At 41.0% G+C, this 19,808-nt stretch overlaps 3 protein-coding genes across 6 annotated transcripts in view; 1 reads left to right on the top strand and 2 right to left on the bottom strand.

Moving 5' to 3' along the window:
* LOC139533031 (zinc finger protein ZFP2-like) overlaps positions 1–19,808 on the bottom strand; it is a 530,089-nt gene that overhangs the window by 489,526 nt on the left and 20,755 nt on the right. Inside the window, exon 5 of one of the 2 annotated variants that reach the window (XM_071331198.1) lies at positions 15,558–19,613. The exons of the other annotated variant lie outside the window; for it this stretch is intronic. Within the exon in view, the coding sequence (XP_071187299.1) occupies positions 18,595–19,613 (1,019 nt within the window). The 3' untranslated portion in view covers positions 15,558–18,594. Of the gene's footprint in view, positions 1–15,557; positions 19,614–19,808 lie in introns of those variants that run through there. 2 annotated transcript variants of the gene reach the window in all.
* LOC139533057 (zinc finger protein 135-like) overlaps positions 1–19,808 on the top strand; it is a 545,377-nt gene that overhangs the window by 62,879 nt on the left and 462,690 nt on the right. The gene's annotated exons all lie outside the window — the stretch shown is intronic.
* Positions 1–19,808, bottom strand: part of LOC139533073 (zinc finger protein 135-like) — a 165,486-nt gene that overhangs the window by 49,030 nt on the left and 96,648 nt on the right. The gene's annotated exons all lie outside the window — the stretch shown is intronic.

Raw genomic sequence — 19,808 nt, forward strand, 5'->3', positions numbered from 1 at the left:
TGGGTTGTGTGACATAACTGCCCATTTTAGTGGCATTTTCGTTTTATATTTGTTAGGGATCCCCATTAGCTGCTGCCAAGGCAGCACCTTCTCAGCTACTCTTGTCCCCAGCACAAGGTGCACCTGTGTAATGATGAAAATGCAATTTAATCAGCTTCTTGATATGCCACACCTGTCAGGTGGGCGGATTATCTTGGCAAAGGAGAAATGCTCACTAATAGGGATGTAAACAAATTTGTGCACAACATTTGAGAGAAATAAGCTTTGTGTGTGTATGGAACATTTATGGGATGGAACATGGGACACTTTACATGTCGCGTTTATATTTTTGTTCAGTACATACGGTATAAAAAATAAATAATACAAATTAAAATCAGCCTGCTTTTCTGTTCTAATCAGGTTCCTACACAGGCTCAGAAGGATCCTCTAAGGCTGGAACATTTTCTGGCGACAGTAGACTGTGAAGTCTTGGAGGCCCAAAAACTTCTCAGCTGTAGATATAATTATGTCCAGGAAGCTTGGCCCCAGTGATGTACTGGGCCGTTCGCACTACCCTCTGTAGTGCCTTGCGGTCGGAGACCGAGCATTGCCATAACAGGCAATGATGCAATAGGTTTTGTCATGCCTGCTTCATGGCTGTTTTGGTGTGCTTGGACCATGTAAGTTTGTTGGTGATATGGACACCAAGGAACTTGAAGCTCTCAACCTGCACCACTGCAGCCCCGTCGATGAGAATGGGGGCGTGCTCGGTCCTCTTTTTCCTGTAGTCCACAATCATCTCCTTAGTCTTGATCACGTAGCATTTTCTTCACAATAAGTGTATCCAGATCACTTGATTGACGTACAACATTTGCAACTGGTTGCGTTGCATCCACCACCATATCTTCTTCAGAACTGTGGCTCCTTGCCCCTCTTCACTGCCTCCACATGGCAGATTTGCTGAACAGTCCTGATCCTTGACACCTCAACCTCTTTCACCCTAACAGGGCACTCAGGGAATTCGGGAATATGATCCCTACCACAGTTGCAACATTTTACATTCAAACTCTTCAATGCCCCTCAAAAATGAAATGCTAATTAGCTGCTAATGTAGCGTTGTTCATCTCCGCGTTTACTGCTTCATAGTAATGTAAGTTATGTAAATTACTTGAATATGGCTTATTGTGAGGTCAATAACTATGTGCAATGAAACCTTGTTTTCATTCAAACCAATTATAGCCGTAGCTCTAGTTTTCCTCATCTTCAGGTTCTCAAACTGAACAGGACATCAGTAGTCCGCGTGCACAGATATTTATATATAAAGTCTATTTATCTCAAATCAATGTCACGTGGTTAATCAAAATTATATCTAAAATAAAATTACACCAATCTAAAAGTAACTTCTATTGCCATTGCCAAAACTAGCTTACATAAAGCTAACAAATAAAAACAATCGCAGCCTGCAGGTAGAAAATATCCTGATGAAATAAATATCATATGAATCAAATTGGCTACACATGGCCTGTCTGCAAGAAACTTGAAACATTGTATCAACTATTAATTTGGTCTGGCCTGTGCTAGCAAACTTGCAACATTGTATAAAATATTTTGGGCCCTCAGTTTCCCATGACAGCGAGCTCCAGACAGACAGACATAGGGATATTTTGCGCAAAGGATAAGAAGTCATTAGGTAGGCCTGTTTTATGACGTTTCCACCGGATCAGAGCATGACAGTTTTGGTGGTTATCAAAAGGGAGAGAGCTGGACATTTTCAAATAGGCTACGTTGAGAAACTATTATCATTCTCAATGGATGTAGAAACAGACTTCACATACTTGCTGTTTGAGCTGAACATTTTTATATTTGAGAAACTCCACAGTGACGGTGAGTTAAGACAATCAGAAATAGTATCAGATCCCCAAATGGGCACATTTATAGGCCTACATTTACACAGAGGCCAGCTAGCCTATAGGACTACTTCAATGAGTAATCAGGTGTGTGTCCTTACTCAACATTGACAGGAGCACTCTAAACAAAACACAATGAATAAATTGACAACTCCTAAATGGAATGAAATACACCAAAACTTCGTGTAGCCTAAGTTATACGCTCTGCAAACAATGTGTCCACTCCTACAATGACAATGGTAAGACTGTAATAATAATGTATTGAATGCATTACCGTAACCAAACAAACATTGTAGATTAGAAATGATGTTGATAGTGGTGTGCCATTCCCTCCGCAATGGACGAGTCCACTCAGACAGACAATGGATTAGTCCACTCAGACAGCCGTGAATCAGACAGATGGCTCATGTGCCATACATTTTTATATATATACTGTATATATATATTTGCCACTGCTTGACTAAAAAAAGCTTGGTTGAACAACAGCCTATCTAGTAGTAATACATTTGAAACGGACACAGAAGTTGTCGTCTCGACTGCACAATTCTGGCGTATCCTTTATTCTGAAGAATGATGCGCGCCTGCGCGGAACTTCCTGTTCCCCCACGACCAGTTTCTAAACCCAGAGACGCAACAACGCGAGACTTCAAAGAACGCCTGCGAAGCGGACCAAGCCGGGGTTTGAGAAGTCAATGAGAGAAGTGAACAATTCTGATACTTTTGCAGCGTTTAATTAACTTCTTATGGCTGGGGGTAGTATTGAGTAGCTTGGATGAATAAGGTGCCCAGAGTAAACTGCCTGCTACTCAGGCCCAGTTGCAAAAATACGATCCAAAATAGATTTGGATAGAAAACACTCTGAAGTTTCTAAAACTGTTTGAATGATGTCTGTGAGTATAACAGAACTCATATGGCAGGCAAAAACCTGAGAAAAAATCCAACCAGGAAGTGGGAAATCTGAGGTTTGTAGTTTTTCAACTCGTTGCCTATCCAAGATACAGTGGAAATGTGGTCATATTGCACGTCATAAGGCTTACACTAGATGTCAACAGTCTTTAGAACCTTGTTTGATGCTTCTACTGTGAAGGATGAGGGAATGGGAGCTGATTGAGTCAGGGGTCTGCCAGAGTGGCATGAGCTGATCACGCGCGCTCATGTGAGAGCGACCTGCGTTACATCGCATTTCTACAGACAAAGGAATTCTCCGGTTGGAACATTATTGAAGATTTATGATAAAAACATCCTAAAGATTGATTCTATACTTCGTTTGACATGTTTCTACGAACTGTAATATGACTTTTCATCTGAACTTTCGCCTGGACTTGCCCGCGCCTCGTGAGTTTGGATTGTGTACTAAACGCGCAAACAAAAAGGAGGTATTTGGACATAAATGATGGACTTTATCGAACCAATCAAACATTTATTGTGGAACTTGGATTCCTGGGAGTGCATTCCGATGATCATCAAAGGTAAGTGAATATTTATAATGCTATTTCTGACTTCTGTTGACTCCACAACATGGCGGATATCTGTATGACTTGTTTTGTTGTCTGAGCGCTGTACTCAGATTATTGCATGATGTGCTTTTTCGGTAAAGCTTTTTTGAAATCTGACACAGCGGTTGCATTAAGGAGAAGTGGATCTAAAATTCCATGCATAACACTTGTATCTTTTAGCAATGTTTATTATGAGTATTTCTGTAAATTGATGTGGCTCTCTGCAAAATCCCCGGATGTTCTGGAACTACTGAACATAACGCGCCAATGTAAACTGAGATTTTTGGATATAAATATGAACTTTATCTAACAAAACATGCATGTATTGTGTAACATGAAGTCCTATGAGTGTCATCTGATGAAGATCATCAAAGGTTAGTGATTCATTTTATCTCTATTTCTGCTTTTTGTGACTCCTCTCTTTAGCTGGAAAAATGGCTGTGTTTTTCTGTGACTAGGTACTGACCTAACATATAATCAGATGGTGTGCTTTCGTCGTAAAGCCTTTTTGAAATCGGACACTGTGGTGGGATTAACAACAAGTTTATCTTTAAAATGTGGTAAAATACTTGTATGTTTGACGAATTTTAATTATGAGATTTCTGTTGTTTGAATTTGGCGCCCTGCACTTTCACTGGCTGTTGTCATATCGATCCCGTTAACGGGATCTCAGCCATAAGAAGTTTTAATGGGGATCCTAATAAATACCAACAAGATTCCGTCGGCACACACTTGGCTACATGGCCATTATTTTATACATTTCATAACTGTAGTTGCTGATTCACAATAGCTCACACTGCATATCATATATATCCTAGCATCACAGGTAGCCTAGTGTTTAGAGCGTTCGGCCAGTAGCTGAAAAGTTGCAGGCTCGAATCCCCGAGCTGACAAGGAAAAAATCTGTCGTTCTGCCCCTGAACAATGCAGTTAACCCACTGTTCCTTAGTAGGCCGTCATTGAGGTAAAGGTTAAAAGAAAATCACATGAGTAGCCAGACCGAGGTGAAGTTGGTTTTATATTCAGACATTTATTCGCCAAATATCATTTAAAACTTTATAAATCAATTACTAATTCACCGTTGGTCACAGAAACATCAAACTATGTATGATTTATTCTATTAATGTCTGGTATACTTTTACAACCTTTGCTTTGAGTAGGAATTCCCGTTTTGATTTGACAGAAATACATAAAATCTCAAATATTGCATTTAAAGATGAAGAAATCAATAACTAATTCAGTGATTGTCTCAGAAAAAAGTGAGAATATGCATTTATTTAAAATAACTTAAAATAAATGTTAATTTCAAGTGCAATTTGTTCTATATGAAGTTAGACAATGTTTACATAAGTTGTACAATGTTTACAATATTAAATTGTATTTCAAATCAATGTTTGCATTTTTAGGGCAACAGTTCCACATTTTAAAGTAGTTACAAGGAACAACAGTCATTTATTTATACGTCTCTAATTTAAAAGCAAAAAGGCCCCTTCCAATCATTTTCTGTTTTGGCTTTGTTGAAATCCTTCTTTGTCATCCCCAGACAAGCTAAATGGAACCATCTCTGGCACACAGAGCATTCTTTCTGCAGTATTAAAAACATAAAACAGGGTTATGTTGATTTACATGTAAATAACAGTTCTGGAATACCCAAATTCTGTTACATGTTTTTGTAATTAGGAACAATTTCAAATTGAAATGGATTTTTGTTCAATTGCTAAATTAACTTTAAAGGACATGCATTTGACCAGAACCCTGACAGAAGCACACATAACTGAGGGGCTAATCATCGTTGAGTATTCAGGCAATATAAATCGTGTAGTAATAAAGACATACGTTTGCAAAAAAACGTATTTGTTGATAAAAAAGGTATCACATATCAATGTTGTAATATCAAACATTACTAGAATGGCATCTTATAGATTTGATATATTTCTATCAATCAAAACTGGAATTTGTATTCAAAACAAAGGTTGTAAAAATATGCTAGACATTTATAGAATAAATCATATCTAGTTTGATGATTCTGTGACAAAGGGTGAATTAATTATTGATTTAAACAGCTTTACATTGCATTTAAGATTTTATATATTTCCATCAAATCAAAACTGGATTTTTTTTATTCAAAACGAAGGTTGTAAAAGTATGCTAGACATTTAAAGTATAAACCATATCTATTTTTATATGTCTGTGACAATCAATGAATTAGTTACAGATTTTTACAATGATTAATGGCTTTTCGCAAATGTCTGCTGAAATTCTGTTGAATGTCCGAATGTGTGAATATAAAAGCAACTTTACCTCGGTAGTAGGCAGATTATCTTCTTCAAACAACGGTACAACTGATTAACTTTTTTCCTTCTTTCCATCTACTACACGGTTTAGTGCTCCAACCACTCGTGGAATCTTCTGCTCAAGACGATGAACCTCAATATATAACAAAACCCCAGATATAACACCCTTTTATTGCTGCCCTGCTCCGAAAAACACAATGCTTTCTCCTTCAGCTCTTCTGAGACGCATGAAATCAAAACAAAACCACTACTGGTCACTCTGACTGACTACCTTTCCTAATGCCTCCTTCACCATCTTCCTGGCCTCAAATTGTCTCCCAAAAATACATAATTGTTCATGAATCGCGCTCCAAAAGAAATCTCTGTTCGTTTACAATATCACAACAGAATGTATTACAATGTATAACCGTCATGCCTCAAAACTGGGAGAAAGAAGCGAGTCATTCACCCGCCATTTGTTCCTCAAGACGTAACACAACGACGCGGATAATTGCAAGCGTCAACATTTGTGAAAACATTTGTAATTTGATAAGGTTGTTATATTAATGATCGGTTTCCGTTAATGTCGCAAACTATTATTTCTCTAGGCCAACATAAGAAACTCTGCCTGGATACTTGCATGCTAGCTAACATTAACACTAACTTAGCTGCTCTAGCCTACTATGGTCATGTCCCTCTGGCCTGGATAAACAAAGCGGCAATGTTGTGTATTGTATATTTTCATAGCTGAATCAGAATTAGTTAGGTAACTTAGAGGAATAAGATGTTTTATTTACTTTATACTTGTCATTAGAATGTCTTCTTTTGGACTATACTGTTGGCAGTTGCATTTTCCTATCTCCTTTCGGGAAAAGTCACTTGGGGCCCAGAGAGGGGAGAGGTCAGGCTTGTCTTTTACATGTCTGGTAATAGGCAGAATATCAGAAAGGGAGAATTCAAGTTTGAACATTGTCTTCATTTTGAATATATCTGTGAAACCATGTGAAGGGCTCCACAATGTCTGTACTCCAGTCACTCCCTCCTTTTCCCATTGGGGGGGAGAGGAGTATGGCAGTGTCTGGAAGCATTGTATTACCCCTCTGATGTTGCATGAATCTTGAGATAGTATATGACCTAGAGGCTCACTCCCCCCAGGGAGCTTGTCCAGGGGTGGGGTGTATTTGAGATGGGAGTATCTAAAGTAGACAATTGATATATGCCATTGGATGAGGTAATGTTTTGGTAATATGAAGTACCAAGAACGAGAAGTAGAACCTCGTCTAAGAGACCAAACTGAACGATAATTTATAGCTAATGCTATCTGGCTATGGGATAATCCTCTTTCAAGTAAAAGGCCCTTTGTGAAGTTCCTGAGATCTGTGGTTCGTCATGTGAGTTGAGAGGGGTGTATCTTGGCTATAAAAGATACTAAGTATTCTTTTGTAAGCACTCTCAGAGAATTCATTTATAGACACTGAATTGATCTGAGAGTCAAAGGGCTATGGTGAAACTCATTTAATTAAAGATGGAGTTTAAAATATAACTGACTTGTGTGTGGTTTGTAAACTCATCATTTAGTAATACAGGAAATTACCACGACAATATACAGTATTTAACTAAAAACAGTTTATTTCATTTTATTATACACATGAGAAAAAAGTGGCTGCCCAGCATGAATTCATGTACAAACGTTATTTTTCATTACATTCTTGTCATTTAGCAGATGTTTTTATCCAGAGAGACTTACAGGACAAATAAGACACAATGACAGATTTTTCACCTAGTCGGCTCGGGATTCAAACTAGCGACCTTTCAGTTACTGGCCCAACACTCTTAACCGCTAGGCTACCTGCCGCCAGATCAATTAACTTCAATACAGTTATTCAAATACATTCATCATCAATGACTGAAATAATGAATCTAGTATTAAAAGACAAATTAATAAACACAAGTAGTCGATTCATAGCCTGTTTATCATTAAACAAAATTGTTTAGTAATATAAAATAATCCACCCAAACTAATGCTGAAAACTGATCACCACAACATCTTTATCTTATATACACTGAGTGCACAAAACATTAGGAACGCCTTCCTAATATTGAGTTATACCTCCTTTTGTCCTCAGAACAGCCTCAATTAGTCGGGGTATGGACTCTCCAAGGTGTTGAGAACGTTCCACATGGATGCTGGCCCATGTTGACTCCAATGCTTCCCACAATTGTGTCAAGTTGGCTGGGAGTGGATCTCTACTCCGAATAGCTTGATCCATCTCCTCCCACAGATGCACAATTGGATTGAGATCTGGTGACTCGGCAGGCCACTGCATTAAGCTGAATTCCCTGTCATGTTCTTGGAATCAGTTCTGGACAAGCCTTGTGGCATAATCCTGCTGAAAAAAATCTATTTGCAGATGGATACACTGCCACCATGAAGGGATGCACCTGATTGGCAATGATCTTTACACAAACGTTGCTCCACTTTTATCAAGGGGCCCAATATGTGGCATGAAAACACACCATCATACCACCGCCAGCCTGCAATGTTGTACTCGTGGTTTCCTCCCATCAGCGTGAAACAGCAGGAACAGGGATTCATCAGACCAGGCAATGTTTTTCAAATTCTCCAGTGTTTTCATTCCTTAGCCCACTGCAACTGCAGTATCTTGTTTTCTACTGAAAGCTAATGGGGATCCAAAATAAATACAACAACAACTACATCATTAAGGATTATAGTTTTCACCTGGGTTCACCTGGTCAGTCTATGTCATGAAAAGAGCAGGTGTCCTTAATGTTTTGCAAAATCAGTGTATGTTGTGTCTATCAGCTCATTCCCACAGAAAACTGCAGAGGGAATCAGTACCACCCAGTCACCCATCAGAATCTATTGTGAGGCGCCTCACAGAGGATATTCAACCGTAAGGTAATCTCAATATCTTTACAGTAGAAGCTAAAAAAAACACACCAGAGAGAATAAAGTAGACGGCACACGTCAAACGTTTGATTTATGACCCTATGTCCGTCAGGGCATCCTGGCGGGAAGTGATCACGTGGTTATGCCCATATATGGGCATCTTGTTCCTGTTCTCACGCCTTAGAGTGAGTGTGACAATATGTATATTGCCTTTGATGTTGTCATGATGATTGATGTCTAGGGACCTCTTTGAACTGGGGAGATGAACATTTCGAAGAGTAAGGCCCCCCACCCCCTGTTTTATTGACCTTAGGGTTGTTGTCTATGAAACACGAATGTCCTGGGGTATTGGGGTTGGCAGACACCTTATAAATAAAACCCAGAACAAGACATGCGGCCCCAGAACACTAAACAAGATTTAAAAAAATAAACCCTGAACATTAAACAGAAAATTATGTCTCCTAGGCCAATTCTCGGGATGCTATGCGTCTCGTGTCAGGAAGCCAGTGACAAAAGCCTCGAGGAAGTTCTGTGTGAAGCCCCAGAATGTTTTAAAGGAGTTTTGGGTACGAGTGAGGGACATATGTCTTACATATTCCAACCGGAGGATTCTACGGTTAAGATATTCACAGACAGTGGCCCCAAACCCCTTTATCAGGCAAAACCTGGGAGTTTTTCTCCTGCTCTGCGGATGAGAGAATGGCTTAAGATTAGGCTAGCGCTCTGTAAAATTGAACAGGCCCTGAGTGGTACAACTGTGCCCGGATATGCACTGGAAGAACAGGTCTGCGGACGCAGTGATCTGAAGGCCCTAAGAATCGCTTCAATGGCCTATAGCCCTGACTCCAAAGTGACAATTTTAGCATGTGAACAATTTGATAGTGCAAATGCGACAAAGTCTGTCAGTTCTCATGTATCTTCCAAAGCATGCATGGATGTCAACTTTTTTATGCCAGTGTTTAGCTTTAAATGGATTGATTATCCCATATTCATAACCCTTATGAATAAGCTGGACAGTCTTTCCCAAAATCGTGAACAATTACGGCGCTGGCCGCATCTATCCTTGAGACATACCCAGGATCTACATGCCCGACGGATTATCTACCCATGGAGTGAAAACTTACGGAGCTTTGATGGTGCGTGCAAGAGAGCCAGGCATGGCGATGGTGAATTGGATACGGATAATGGTCAGGGCTAACCAGGCCCTTTATCTGTAAGAAAGGCATAGTAAAAAGGTGTAATTCATTATGACATGCTTTAAACTGTGTGTACTTTACCCAATGGCGAAGCAGATCTTGAACAATTTATCGCCCTGCTAGAACGACTTGTTCAGTCAAATGTATCCGTCATAGCCGATAGGACCCTCGAGCTTGTAGTGCAAATAATACGTCAACCCCAGGGTGGTGGGGGTCAGAGACGGAAGCTAGATAGCCTAATGCAATCAGAAATCATAAGCAATAAAAGGGCCTACCTCATAAACGTTCACAATCCTGGTAATAAGCTATGCTTTGCAATAGGTCAACACCACCTCTGTATGCTGAATTATTGAAGACAATAAAAATCAAGTTTGTTGAAGGAATACCTGAATCTCTGTCTGATGATGAACTTCTCCCTCCTCATAAAAACAATCTGCTGGTTTTGGACGATATGCTATTTGCAGGTAGCAAATATACTCATCATAGAAACCTGTCCGTGCTTTACTTGGTGCAGAATGTGTTTCACCAAGGTAAAAATAGCCGTACCATTAGCTTGAACGCCAATTACATGGTTTTGTTCAAAAATCCTAGAGACAAACTGCAAATTAGCACTCTAGCTCAGCAGATGTACCCGGGAAGGAAATCCTACTTTATGGAGAGCTATGAGGACGCTACCAAGAACGGAAGGCCATCTTGGGTCGCTGTTTTTCAGATCTGATATTATCCCTATGTGAGATTGCTTTGAATCTTCTCAAACAATGCATTCCACTCACCCTGACCCAATTGAAAAAATTAAAGAGACAAAAGACCGCGATCAAACGCTTTGCCAATAAAAGGGCCAGTCTTCAAAAGAAAAGACATAGCATACAACAGTCAGGGGTTCACATATGCTTGACTTGCTTAAAAGTACCACGGCTGCCCACAAGGTTGCTGATGACAGAAGACCTCCCGGGTGGCGTCAGTTTCTTAAGGCCCTGGCAATCCTCAACATTCCCCTCTCGGGTGTACCCAACTATAAGCTACGTCAACAGATTCAAGTTTTAAAACAAAAACCTTCAACGAGATACAGCACCCCTAAAGATGCCCCAACAACCCCGCCCCCATATGAAAGGGATGATGATAACTAATTTACCCCCCTGAACGTCTCAGGACCATTTCCTAATCCCGATCTCTCTGGGTGGTTAGACTTTTGAATGACTTTTGAATGACTATGATTAAATTCAATACATTTTATTTGAAAAAAATAAGCAATTTAACATTTGTGGCATTCTTGAAACATTTGACGTGAGCATACGCCTTGATTACACGGTCTTAAAGGACACACATTTGAACACTTTTGATATTTTCTAACAAAACAAGCTACAACGTTATCATTACTTCTTAAATCATCCTTATAAAGACACATAACATCTTCAAAAGAAACTCCCCGGGCTCTTTGGCATAGGTAGAATACGCAGTGTTGACCACATGTAGTGGAAAGGTTATCTTGCACTTGTTTGATGCTGTACTAGATCTTTGATCCGTTTTTGGTCAAAAATTCTTTAATAGATTTGGGGAAATGCGAAAAACAGGGGGGGGGAAGCCGTAGGAATCAAAAAAAGTTTAGATTTTTCTTCCTCCTTCCTCTTCTAATGTCATAGCGAGCCAATGTTCACCCGGCATGTGTTTAGGATGGGTATTGACAATAAACATGGCAGGCCGCTCCGGCCATTTCTCAATAGGTAATTCATCACAAGCCAACACTCCACAAAATTGTTTTCCAATCAATCGGCTCATGAGCCCTTCCAACTCTTGGGTATTCATGTCTTTGCTCAACAATCCTTAATAATAATCCACTAAGACCTGTCTTCGGGCATTCACTTCCAAGATTGAATCAGAGCATGCATAAACAATCATGCTAACTGTACAGGCTAAAGGTGTACGGAAACGCATTACCAGCCTGAGGTTACCTTGGGACACCACAGACAGATTTCCTGAGGTGTCATCATCAGGTGATAAATTGAAAGCATACAATGTGTAACCCTCTGCAAAATAATTTCTGTCAATAGGTAAAGAGAGATCTTTTAGATACCGCCCTGTAGCCAGGAATAGATTGTAAAATTCTCGCACAGATATCCGATTATTAAATTGCTGTTGGAAAGCCTTAGCAGGGACCTGACGTCCTTCCTGACAGAGAGCTACATACTCTGCATTGAAGTGTTGAATTTTTATTTATTTTTTATCTAAGCTGCCCGTATTAGAGGCGTGATCAACCAGACCTATAACCACGTATCGAGGTAAAGGGCCTAGAAATAGGTTTTCTTGACTGCAGATTCTACTGCCCACAGGTATGCTAAAGGTTTTCATGGTAATTCTTTGGAGAGGGTAAAGGGCATTTCCTTTCATCAAAGCCTGTGAGTGACCCAGACGAACTGCCGGAGATACAGACACTTTTTTAATAAAAAGCGTTGCCCCCAACACTTTTAAACTAAAGTCCCCGTCCTGGGCAGACATCAGGCAAAACTCATCCTTGGCCCTGGTTAATTTTACCTTTAAATCAACCGAATTTAAGAGTAAACGTTCTTGAAAGAAAATGTCAGAGTGTATAGGCCCTAGCAAATGAAACTCTCGAGATTCGGTGCAGTAGCGAGCGCGTGCCTACAGTCCTTTGTTTGTACCAGTGGAAGGGTCTGTCGATTCCATAGAGCCTCCTGCAGTATCCTTGCTAAACAGCCCGGCGCTGAATTGTGTCTTGAGAGTGTCTTCGGAGTAGTTGAGTAAACACTCCATGATGGCCCTATAAGGGTATGTGGCACTGCTTTGACTGATTAGGCGTTCACCCAAAGTCACATCCACTTGGGAGAAGATGGTGGCCACTGGGTAATTAATGAGACTCACTTTGGCATCGCCTGCAATATTAGTGCCATCTCTTTTGGTCACTTTTAGACGCAAATGCACCAAGGTGTTGTTGAAGTCCAGATAGTTGTCACCGTGGCCTGGTATGAAAAATTCTATAGGACCGTTGTCGGTAATGACAGAGAGTGGGGCTATCTCCACATAACTGGACCTCTCTATTGAATGTTGGGTTAAGGGGGCCGTGAAAAGATCGAGCTCTGTCTTTATAGCTTCAGAGGACATGCGGTGTAAAAGAGCCATGTTGCTTGTTCTTTTAGAAAATACTTCCGAGTATTCTTTTTGTCGTTTTTGGTCCAGACGTCCTCACTTTACCATGTCTTTGACTTACTGAGTTTCTTTTAACTGTTAACCTCCGCTTTTTAGTGGCAAGCCTGCGCCTTATTCCCAGAGGTCTCTTTTTTGGCCTTCGAGACAACATCATAAGCCCCGAGCCTTCTTGATGCTCGGCATCTGGTGACGCCCTTCTGGTCATAGCATTGGCTACAACCTCACTTACTATATTTTTAGCCGCTGATTTTAAATGTGGTTTGGCTATGCTGAAGCCTCTCTTCATAAACGGTAAAACCATCCTAAAGAGGTTACCAAATATACCTCCTATCCCCGAACCGTACATGGTCGGGGATCGATAATAGCCGGGTAGTCCATTACCCACTTGACCAACATAGTATGAGACATAGTGGTTAGGGTCGAGATGTTGATGGTCCATAACCCTTTTAAAATGTATTTGTATTATGTTTATAAATATGTAGAGAGGTTTTGGAGGGTCTAAAGTGGAGTATTACAATCGTTTTACCATAAGTAAATTCAATGTTTTCGTTCTGATCCGTTTTAAGCTCAATCAGAATGTTTTCAATATATGTCTTGCTTACAGGTACGTAGTGTGGCTTGTCGTAGGTGACAGTGACTATGTCCCCATCCTTTCCGTCTATATGAACTGTTCTCAGGAGGGGCACACAGCTGTCTCCGACCCTTTGATAGGATATGATGTCGGTATACACAAATATGTTGTAAAATCCTGCATGTATATCCGCAAGGAATGGGAAGAATTTATCTTTCACATCCGTCCATTTATTGGGACCCATCCCCAACATGTAGGCTAAATTACGGCTGGTCTTTATACCTCCCGTCAGCATCCCCTGAGATTTGTACCCATTTATGGATATAGGGTTGTCGATCAGGAATATTTCCATATTGTTCAGGGTTAGGTGTTCATTCAACTCTGAGACGATCCTGTCGACGGTTCTATAGAATCCTTTTTTAAGCTTAATAAGTTTTGCAGGTTCAGATAACTTTTTGCAATAAAAATCACGGTCCTTATCTTTGATATTATACCAACTATGGGGGTATGTAATCTCGCTGAGACCTACTTCCCAGGCCTCTGATAACTCTATAGTCTTTGGAAAATTGGTAGTATAATTCGAACTCTGATTATTACGATATATATGTGCAGACGCATTAGTGGGGAAAGTCAGGTAGAAGCCGGTGTGTTCCATGATTTGTTTTACCCTTTTCTCTCTTTTGATCTAGAATCTCCTCCACGTGAAAGACTTTGTCTTTACCCAACTGTACCTTCTGTAATTCCTTCTCATAAAAAGATCCCTCTATAAGCTCCCCGTCATAATCTTTTAACTTGTAGACCGGGGGTATGCGTGGCAGACACTCGGTAACGGTGAACAACTCATCGCTGTAACCTTGCTCATATTTTTAGTCGAGTATATTTTTTCTTACGGCGAAGGGGGAACAAACCATACAGATTTTTAAAGACTTGAAAAGAGTCTTCAGAAGAGACCTCGGAGGGCTTCATATGTATACTCTTATGGTAGCTGCTGTTGTATCCCTTCACTAAATCTTGAACTATATCGATATATCTATGCGTGTTGTGAGCTGTAAAATATCTCCACATCCGCTCCTTCAGAGTTCTGTTAAAGCGTTCAACAACTGAAGCTTTCAAATCCGAGCCTGTAGCAAAATGTATGATATTGTGCTTCTTCATGAGTTTCTGAAAAGTATTATTAAAAAATGATTTTCCGCCATCAGTCTGCACTTTCTTGGAGGCTCCTCCTTCCTTCAAGATAGAGTCAAAGGCCCGGGTCACCTCTGCCCCGCTCTTATTTTTTAAGCCCCTTACAAATGCTATTTTAGAGAAAATATCTATAACCGTTAGCATGTAGCGATTTCCATCATTTTTATCTGCAAGGGCCTGCATGTCACATAGATCCGCCTGAAATTGGGACAAGGGATGCGTAGAAAAAACTCTATTTCTTGGAAATTGTTTTCTTACAGGTTTATGGAGAGTATAGGCATCCTGCTCTGATAACCACTCATTCACTTTAGCATCGCTTAACAGGCTACCTGTTTCTTCGGCTATAGCTCTCTGGAAATGCTCTTTATCCCCATAACACCCAGGGTTAGAGGGATTATAATAAATGTTTTTCAACATCTGCTCCGCCATCCTTCTTGCCTCGCTGAGGTACAATAACGTTAATGAGCCACTTTCAAATAACGACAACATTTCACTTTCATTTTAGAATTTTTATTTCATGCATCAAGTATTATTACATATACAGACAATCCAGGATTCTTTGCAGGATACATGTCCCAGTTTTCTCAACGATCACAGCATGCAACACCCTGTATATTTGGTTTAGATTTACAGGCTTGTGTCGCTGAATTTTTTTAAACACACATGTCCGATATATAAGCATATAAACAACAAATATGATACACGTTACAATTAAATGGTGTTTCAAACAAATAAAGTAAAATCTTAGACAAAGTTGTTTCTAATTCTTCAGAATCATCCACAATACGTGATACCAGTTGTGTCCATTGCAGACTCTCGCCCGTATGTCGTACATGATTCATGATTTGTTCCATTTTCAGCACACGCTCTTCATTAACCCAGGCATTGTGTGTTGTGTAGAACGATACATTGTTCACTTTATTTTCAATAATCTGATGCATAACATTTGTAAGTTCTCTCAAAAGAAGAATTTTATTTATTCTCTCTAACATCGTAGACACATAGTTACCCATTGCTTTACAACTAAATAACAAAATGTCACTCGGTCTCTTGGGGTTTATTGAGCCAGAAAGTCATCACATCAGCCACCACAGCTTCCCGGTATTTATTGTCGTCCACCAGGGTGTGTCGGATTTCTTTGGACGTAGATTTCTCGTGGACGTAGATTGCCTCCTTCAGTTCATGTAGGAATGCCTCGGTTACCCCGTAAACTCTGGGGATAGACGGCACAAGACCCATAGACTCCAGGGCTCTGACCAGCGATGGTATAAACCTGCAGGACCACAGTCTTTTCACCAGCTCCTCAAAATGGTTGAAGAAGTAGTATCTTGGCGGGTCGTATAGGCACGGATGACGGCGCTGGCTGGGTTGATTGATCTCACAACCGATGCATTTTTCTCTTATATATTCTCCAATCACCACGTCTAAAAGTGTGGCTACAGAGGCCTTGATGGTGTCCACAAAAATAGTACTGACTACCCCATCAAACACATCCTCAGGCTGTGTAAATGTAGGAGGTGTCGTGGGTCTCGCCAGGGGGGGGTAGAATGTCGGGCTGCGAGGCATAGAGTCCTTAGGGTCTGGCCCCCATGTCGTATCGGAGTCCTGGTATGTTGTATGAATATCCATGGTGTATGATGAAATGAAGAACTGGAGGCTTTAAGGGCACTCCTTTTATTGTTGAACCAGTCCTTTGGGTATCAGGGCGTGGTTAACGCAGCCGCGTACTTAGTTTTTTTCGGAGGCTGTCCCTTCTGAGGATGTACCTTCTTGGGGCTCCTTTGAATCATAATCCTCAGGATTCGTATATATTATGCACTTCTTTACATGAACAATGCTCTGCCGCTGTTGGCTCTGCACAAAGAGAGCGTCCAACAGCTGTAACATTTTCAATTCCATTAGATCCCAAATTTTAAAAGGAATAAGCATGCGCAACCTAAAATCCCCAGTCAGGCCACCATCACGAATGTTTTGGTTGCGGGTTTCCTCGTTGCTGATATAGAACTCCACGTAGCCACATGGAAGTCCATTCTTTCTTTGTATTTTCAACCTGTGAAATATTCTTCCTGAGGAGTCAGGGGCACCTTCCCAACGGGTCTCGTAGCCCGTGAACAAGCTATACCCCTTGGTGATAAGGCTCAGTTCGGGACACACAACCTTGCGAAAAACCATCCAGTCTTCAAGCCCGTAGTCCACTCCTAAAGTCTGGTCTGTATATTCTTCTCCTACTGTATATAGGTTCACTCTACAGGCCAGGTAATCAAACTGATACCCCCATTGATGTCCATTAGACATCAGCACTTGATCTTTCAGCGCAGTTGCGGGCGGTATTTGGGTTCTATACACACTTAGAAACCGCTTTTTTGGCGCATCGTATATTGTGGCTTGATACTTGGCCCTTTCTCTATGTTTCAACCGAGGTCCTGCTTCCGTTGTTACAGTCATCACTGCTTTGCCACTGATCACAAAATCCATGCCGATTTAAAAAATCTTGTTTAGTGTTCTGGGGCCGCATGTCTTGTTCTGGGCTTTATGTATAAGGCGTCTGCCAACCCCAATACCCCAGGACATTCGTGTTTCATAGACAACAACCCTAAGGTCAATAAAACAGGGGGTGGGGGGGTCAAACTCTTTGAAATGTTCATCCCCCCCCAGTTCAAAGAGGTCCCTAGACATCAATCATCATGACAAGTTCAAAGGCATTATATAAATATTGTCGCACTCACTAAGCGTGAGAATAGGAACAGGATGCCCATATATGGGCATAACCACGTGATCACTTCCCGCCAGGATGTCCTGATCGGATGCCCAAATATGGGCATGCACACGTCATCCGGACATAGGGTCATAAATCAAACGTTTGACGTGTGCCGTCTACTTTATTCTCTCTCACACCAAAACTGACAAGGTGCACACTGATCAGTAAAGAGAGGCTAACATTCTATAATGCTCCTTTTCCTCTGCACAGTTCTCTCACAGTGAGAAACTATAGGATTACAATAGTGTTCTACACTTTCTTCATTTGATCCAATTCAACGTTGCCAATTATTTAATGACATGAGAATTAAGTGGAGTGTCTAATCTTAGCTGGTCAGAGAACTGATGAGGCTTCTCTCCTTTATGTATACATTGATGTCTTTTTAAATGGCCCAATCTGTAGAATCTCTTCCCACAGTCAGTGCAGTGATAAGGCTTCTCTCAAGTGTGTATCCGTCGGTGTGTTTTTACATTGCCCAATTGGGAAAAACTCTTGCCACATTGAGAGCAGAAGTAAGGCTTCTCTCCTTTGTCTTTTCTCTAATGACCTTTAAGCTCAGCTGGTGTTTTAACATTTTCTACAGTCAGATCAGTGGTAAGGCTCCTCTCTTGTGTTTCCCTTGGTGTCTTTTTAAATGGCACATTCAAGAGAAACTCTTTCCACAGTCAGAGGAGGAGTAAGGCTTCTCCAGTGTGTGTATATGTTCAGATCGTTTTAAGGTGTCCGGACGAGAGAAACTTGCCCTACAGTCAGAAAAGGAGTAAGGCTTCTCTCCTGTGTGTATACGTTCATGTTTTAGTAAGGTGCACGGTCGAGAGAAACTCTTTCCATAGTCAGAGCAGGAGTAAGGCTTCTTTCCTTTGTGTATACGTTCATGTTGTTTTAAGTTACCCAGTTGAGAGAAACTCGCCCCACAGTCAGAGCAGGAGTAAGGCTTCTCTCCTGTGTGTGTTCTCTGATGAACTTTTAGCAGAGCTGATGTTGTGAAACATTTGACACAGTCAGAGCAGGAGTAAGGCTTCTCCAGTGTGTGTATATGTTCAGATCGTTTTAAGGTGTCTGGACGAGAGAAACTTGCCCCACAGCCATTTTGAGGAGCTGGTGAAAAGCCTGTGGTCCTGCAGGTTTATACCATCGCTGGTCAGAGCCCTGGAGTCTAAGGCTTCTCTCTTTTGTGTATACGTTCATGTTGTTTTAAGGTGCCCAGGCGAGAGAAACTCTTTCCACAGTCAGAGCAGGAGTAAGGCTTCTCTCCTGTGTGTGTTCTCTGATGAACTTTTAGGTCAGTTGATGTTTTGAAGCATTTTACACAGTCAGAGCAGGCGTAAGGCTTCTCTCCTGTGTGTATACGTTCATGTTTTTTTAAGGTACCCAGGCGAGAGAAACTCCTTCCACAGTCAGAGCAGGAGTAAGGCTTCTCTCCTGTGTGTAAACGCTCATGTTTTTTTAAGGTTTCCAGTCGAGAGAACCTCGCCCCACAGTCAGAGCAGGAGTAAGGCTTCTCTCCTGTGTGTATACGTTCATGTTTTTTTAAGGTGTCCAGTCGAGAGAACCTCGCCCCACAGTCAGAGCAGGAGTAAGGCTTCTCTCCTGTGTGTATACGTTCATGGTTCTTTAAGGTACGCAGGTGAGAGAAACTCCTTCCACAGTCAGAGCAGGAGTAAGGCTTCTCTCCTGTGTGTAAACGTTCATGGTTCTTTAAGGTACCCAGGTGAGAGAAACTCTTTCCACAGTCAGAGCAGGAGTAAGGCTTCTCTCCTGTGTGTAAACGTTCATGTGTTTTTAGGTGGCCCAGTTGAGAGAAAATCTTTCCACAGTCAGAGCAGGAGTAAGGCTTCTCTTCTGTGTGTGTTCTCTGATGAACTTTTAGCTGAGCTGATGTTGTGAAACATTTGACACAGTCAGAGCAGGAGTAAGGCTTCACTAAGAGGTCCAGTCGAGAGAAACTCACCCCACAATCAGAGCAGGAGAAAAGCTTTTGAACTTTTAGATGAGTTGATGTTGTGAAGCATTTTCCATAGTCAGCGCAGAAATAAAGATTGTTTCCTGTGTGTATTTTTAGCTTTGATAGAATTGGGAAAATCTCCTCACAATATGGGCAGTGGTGAGACCTCTTAGCTCTGTGATCTTCCTGCTGTTGCTCTCTGGATATAGAGAATGTCTCAACATGGTCTCCTGTGTGAACAATATCAGAAGAACCAGTCAATTGGTGTGATATACATGTCAATCACATTGATATTATGAAGCCCTTTTTACATCAGCAGTTGTCAAAGTGCTTTACAGAAACCCAGCTTAAAATCCCCAAAGATCAAGCAATGCAGAAGCACAGTGGTCAGGAAAAACTCCCTAGAAAGCAGGAACCTTGGAAGA

The sequence above is a fragment of the Salvelinus alpinus genome, chromosome 10, assembly GCF_045679555.1.
Source record: "Salvelinus alpinus chromosome 10, SLU_Salpinus.1, whole genome shotgun sequence".
NCBI lineage: Eukaryota > Metazoa > Chordata > Actinopteri > Salmoniformes > Salmonidae > Salvelinus > Salvelinus alpinus.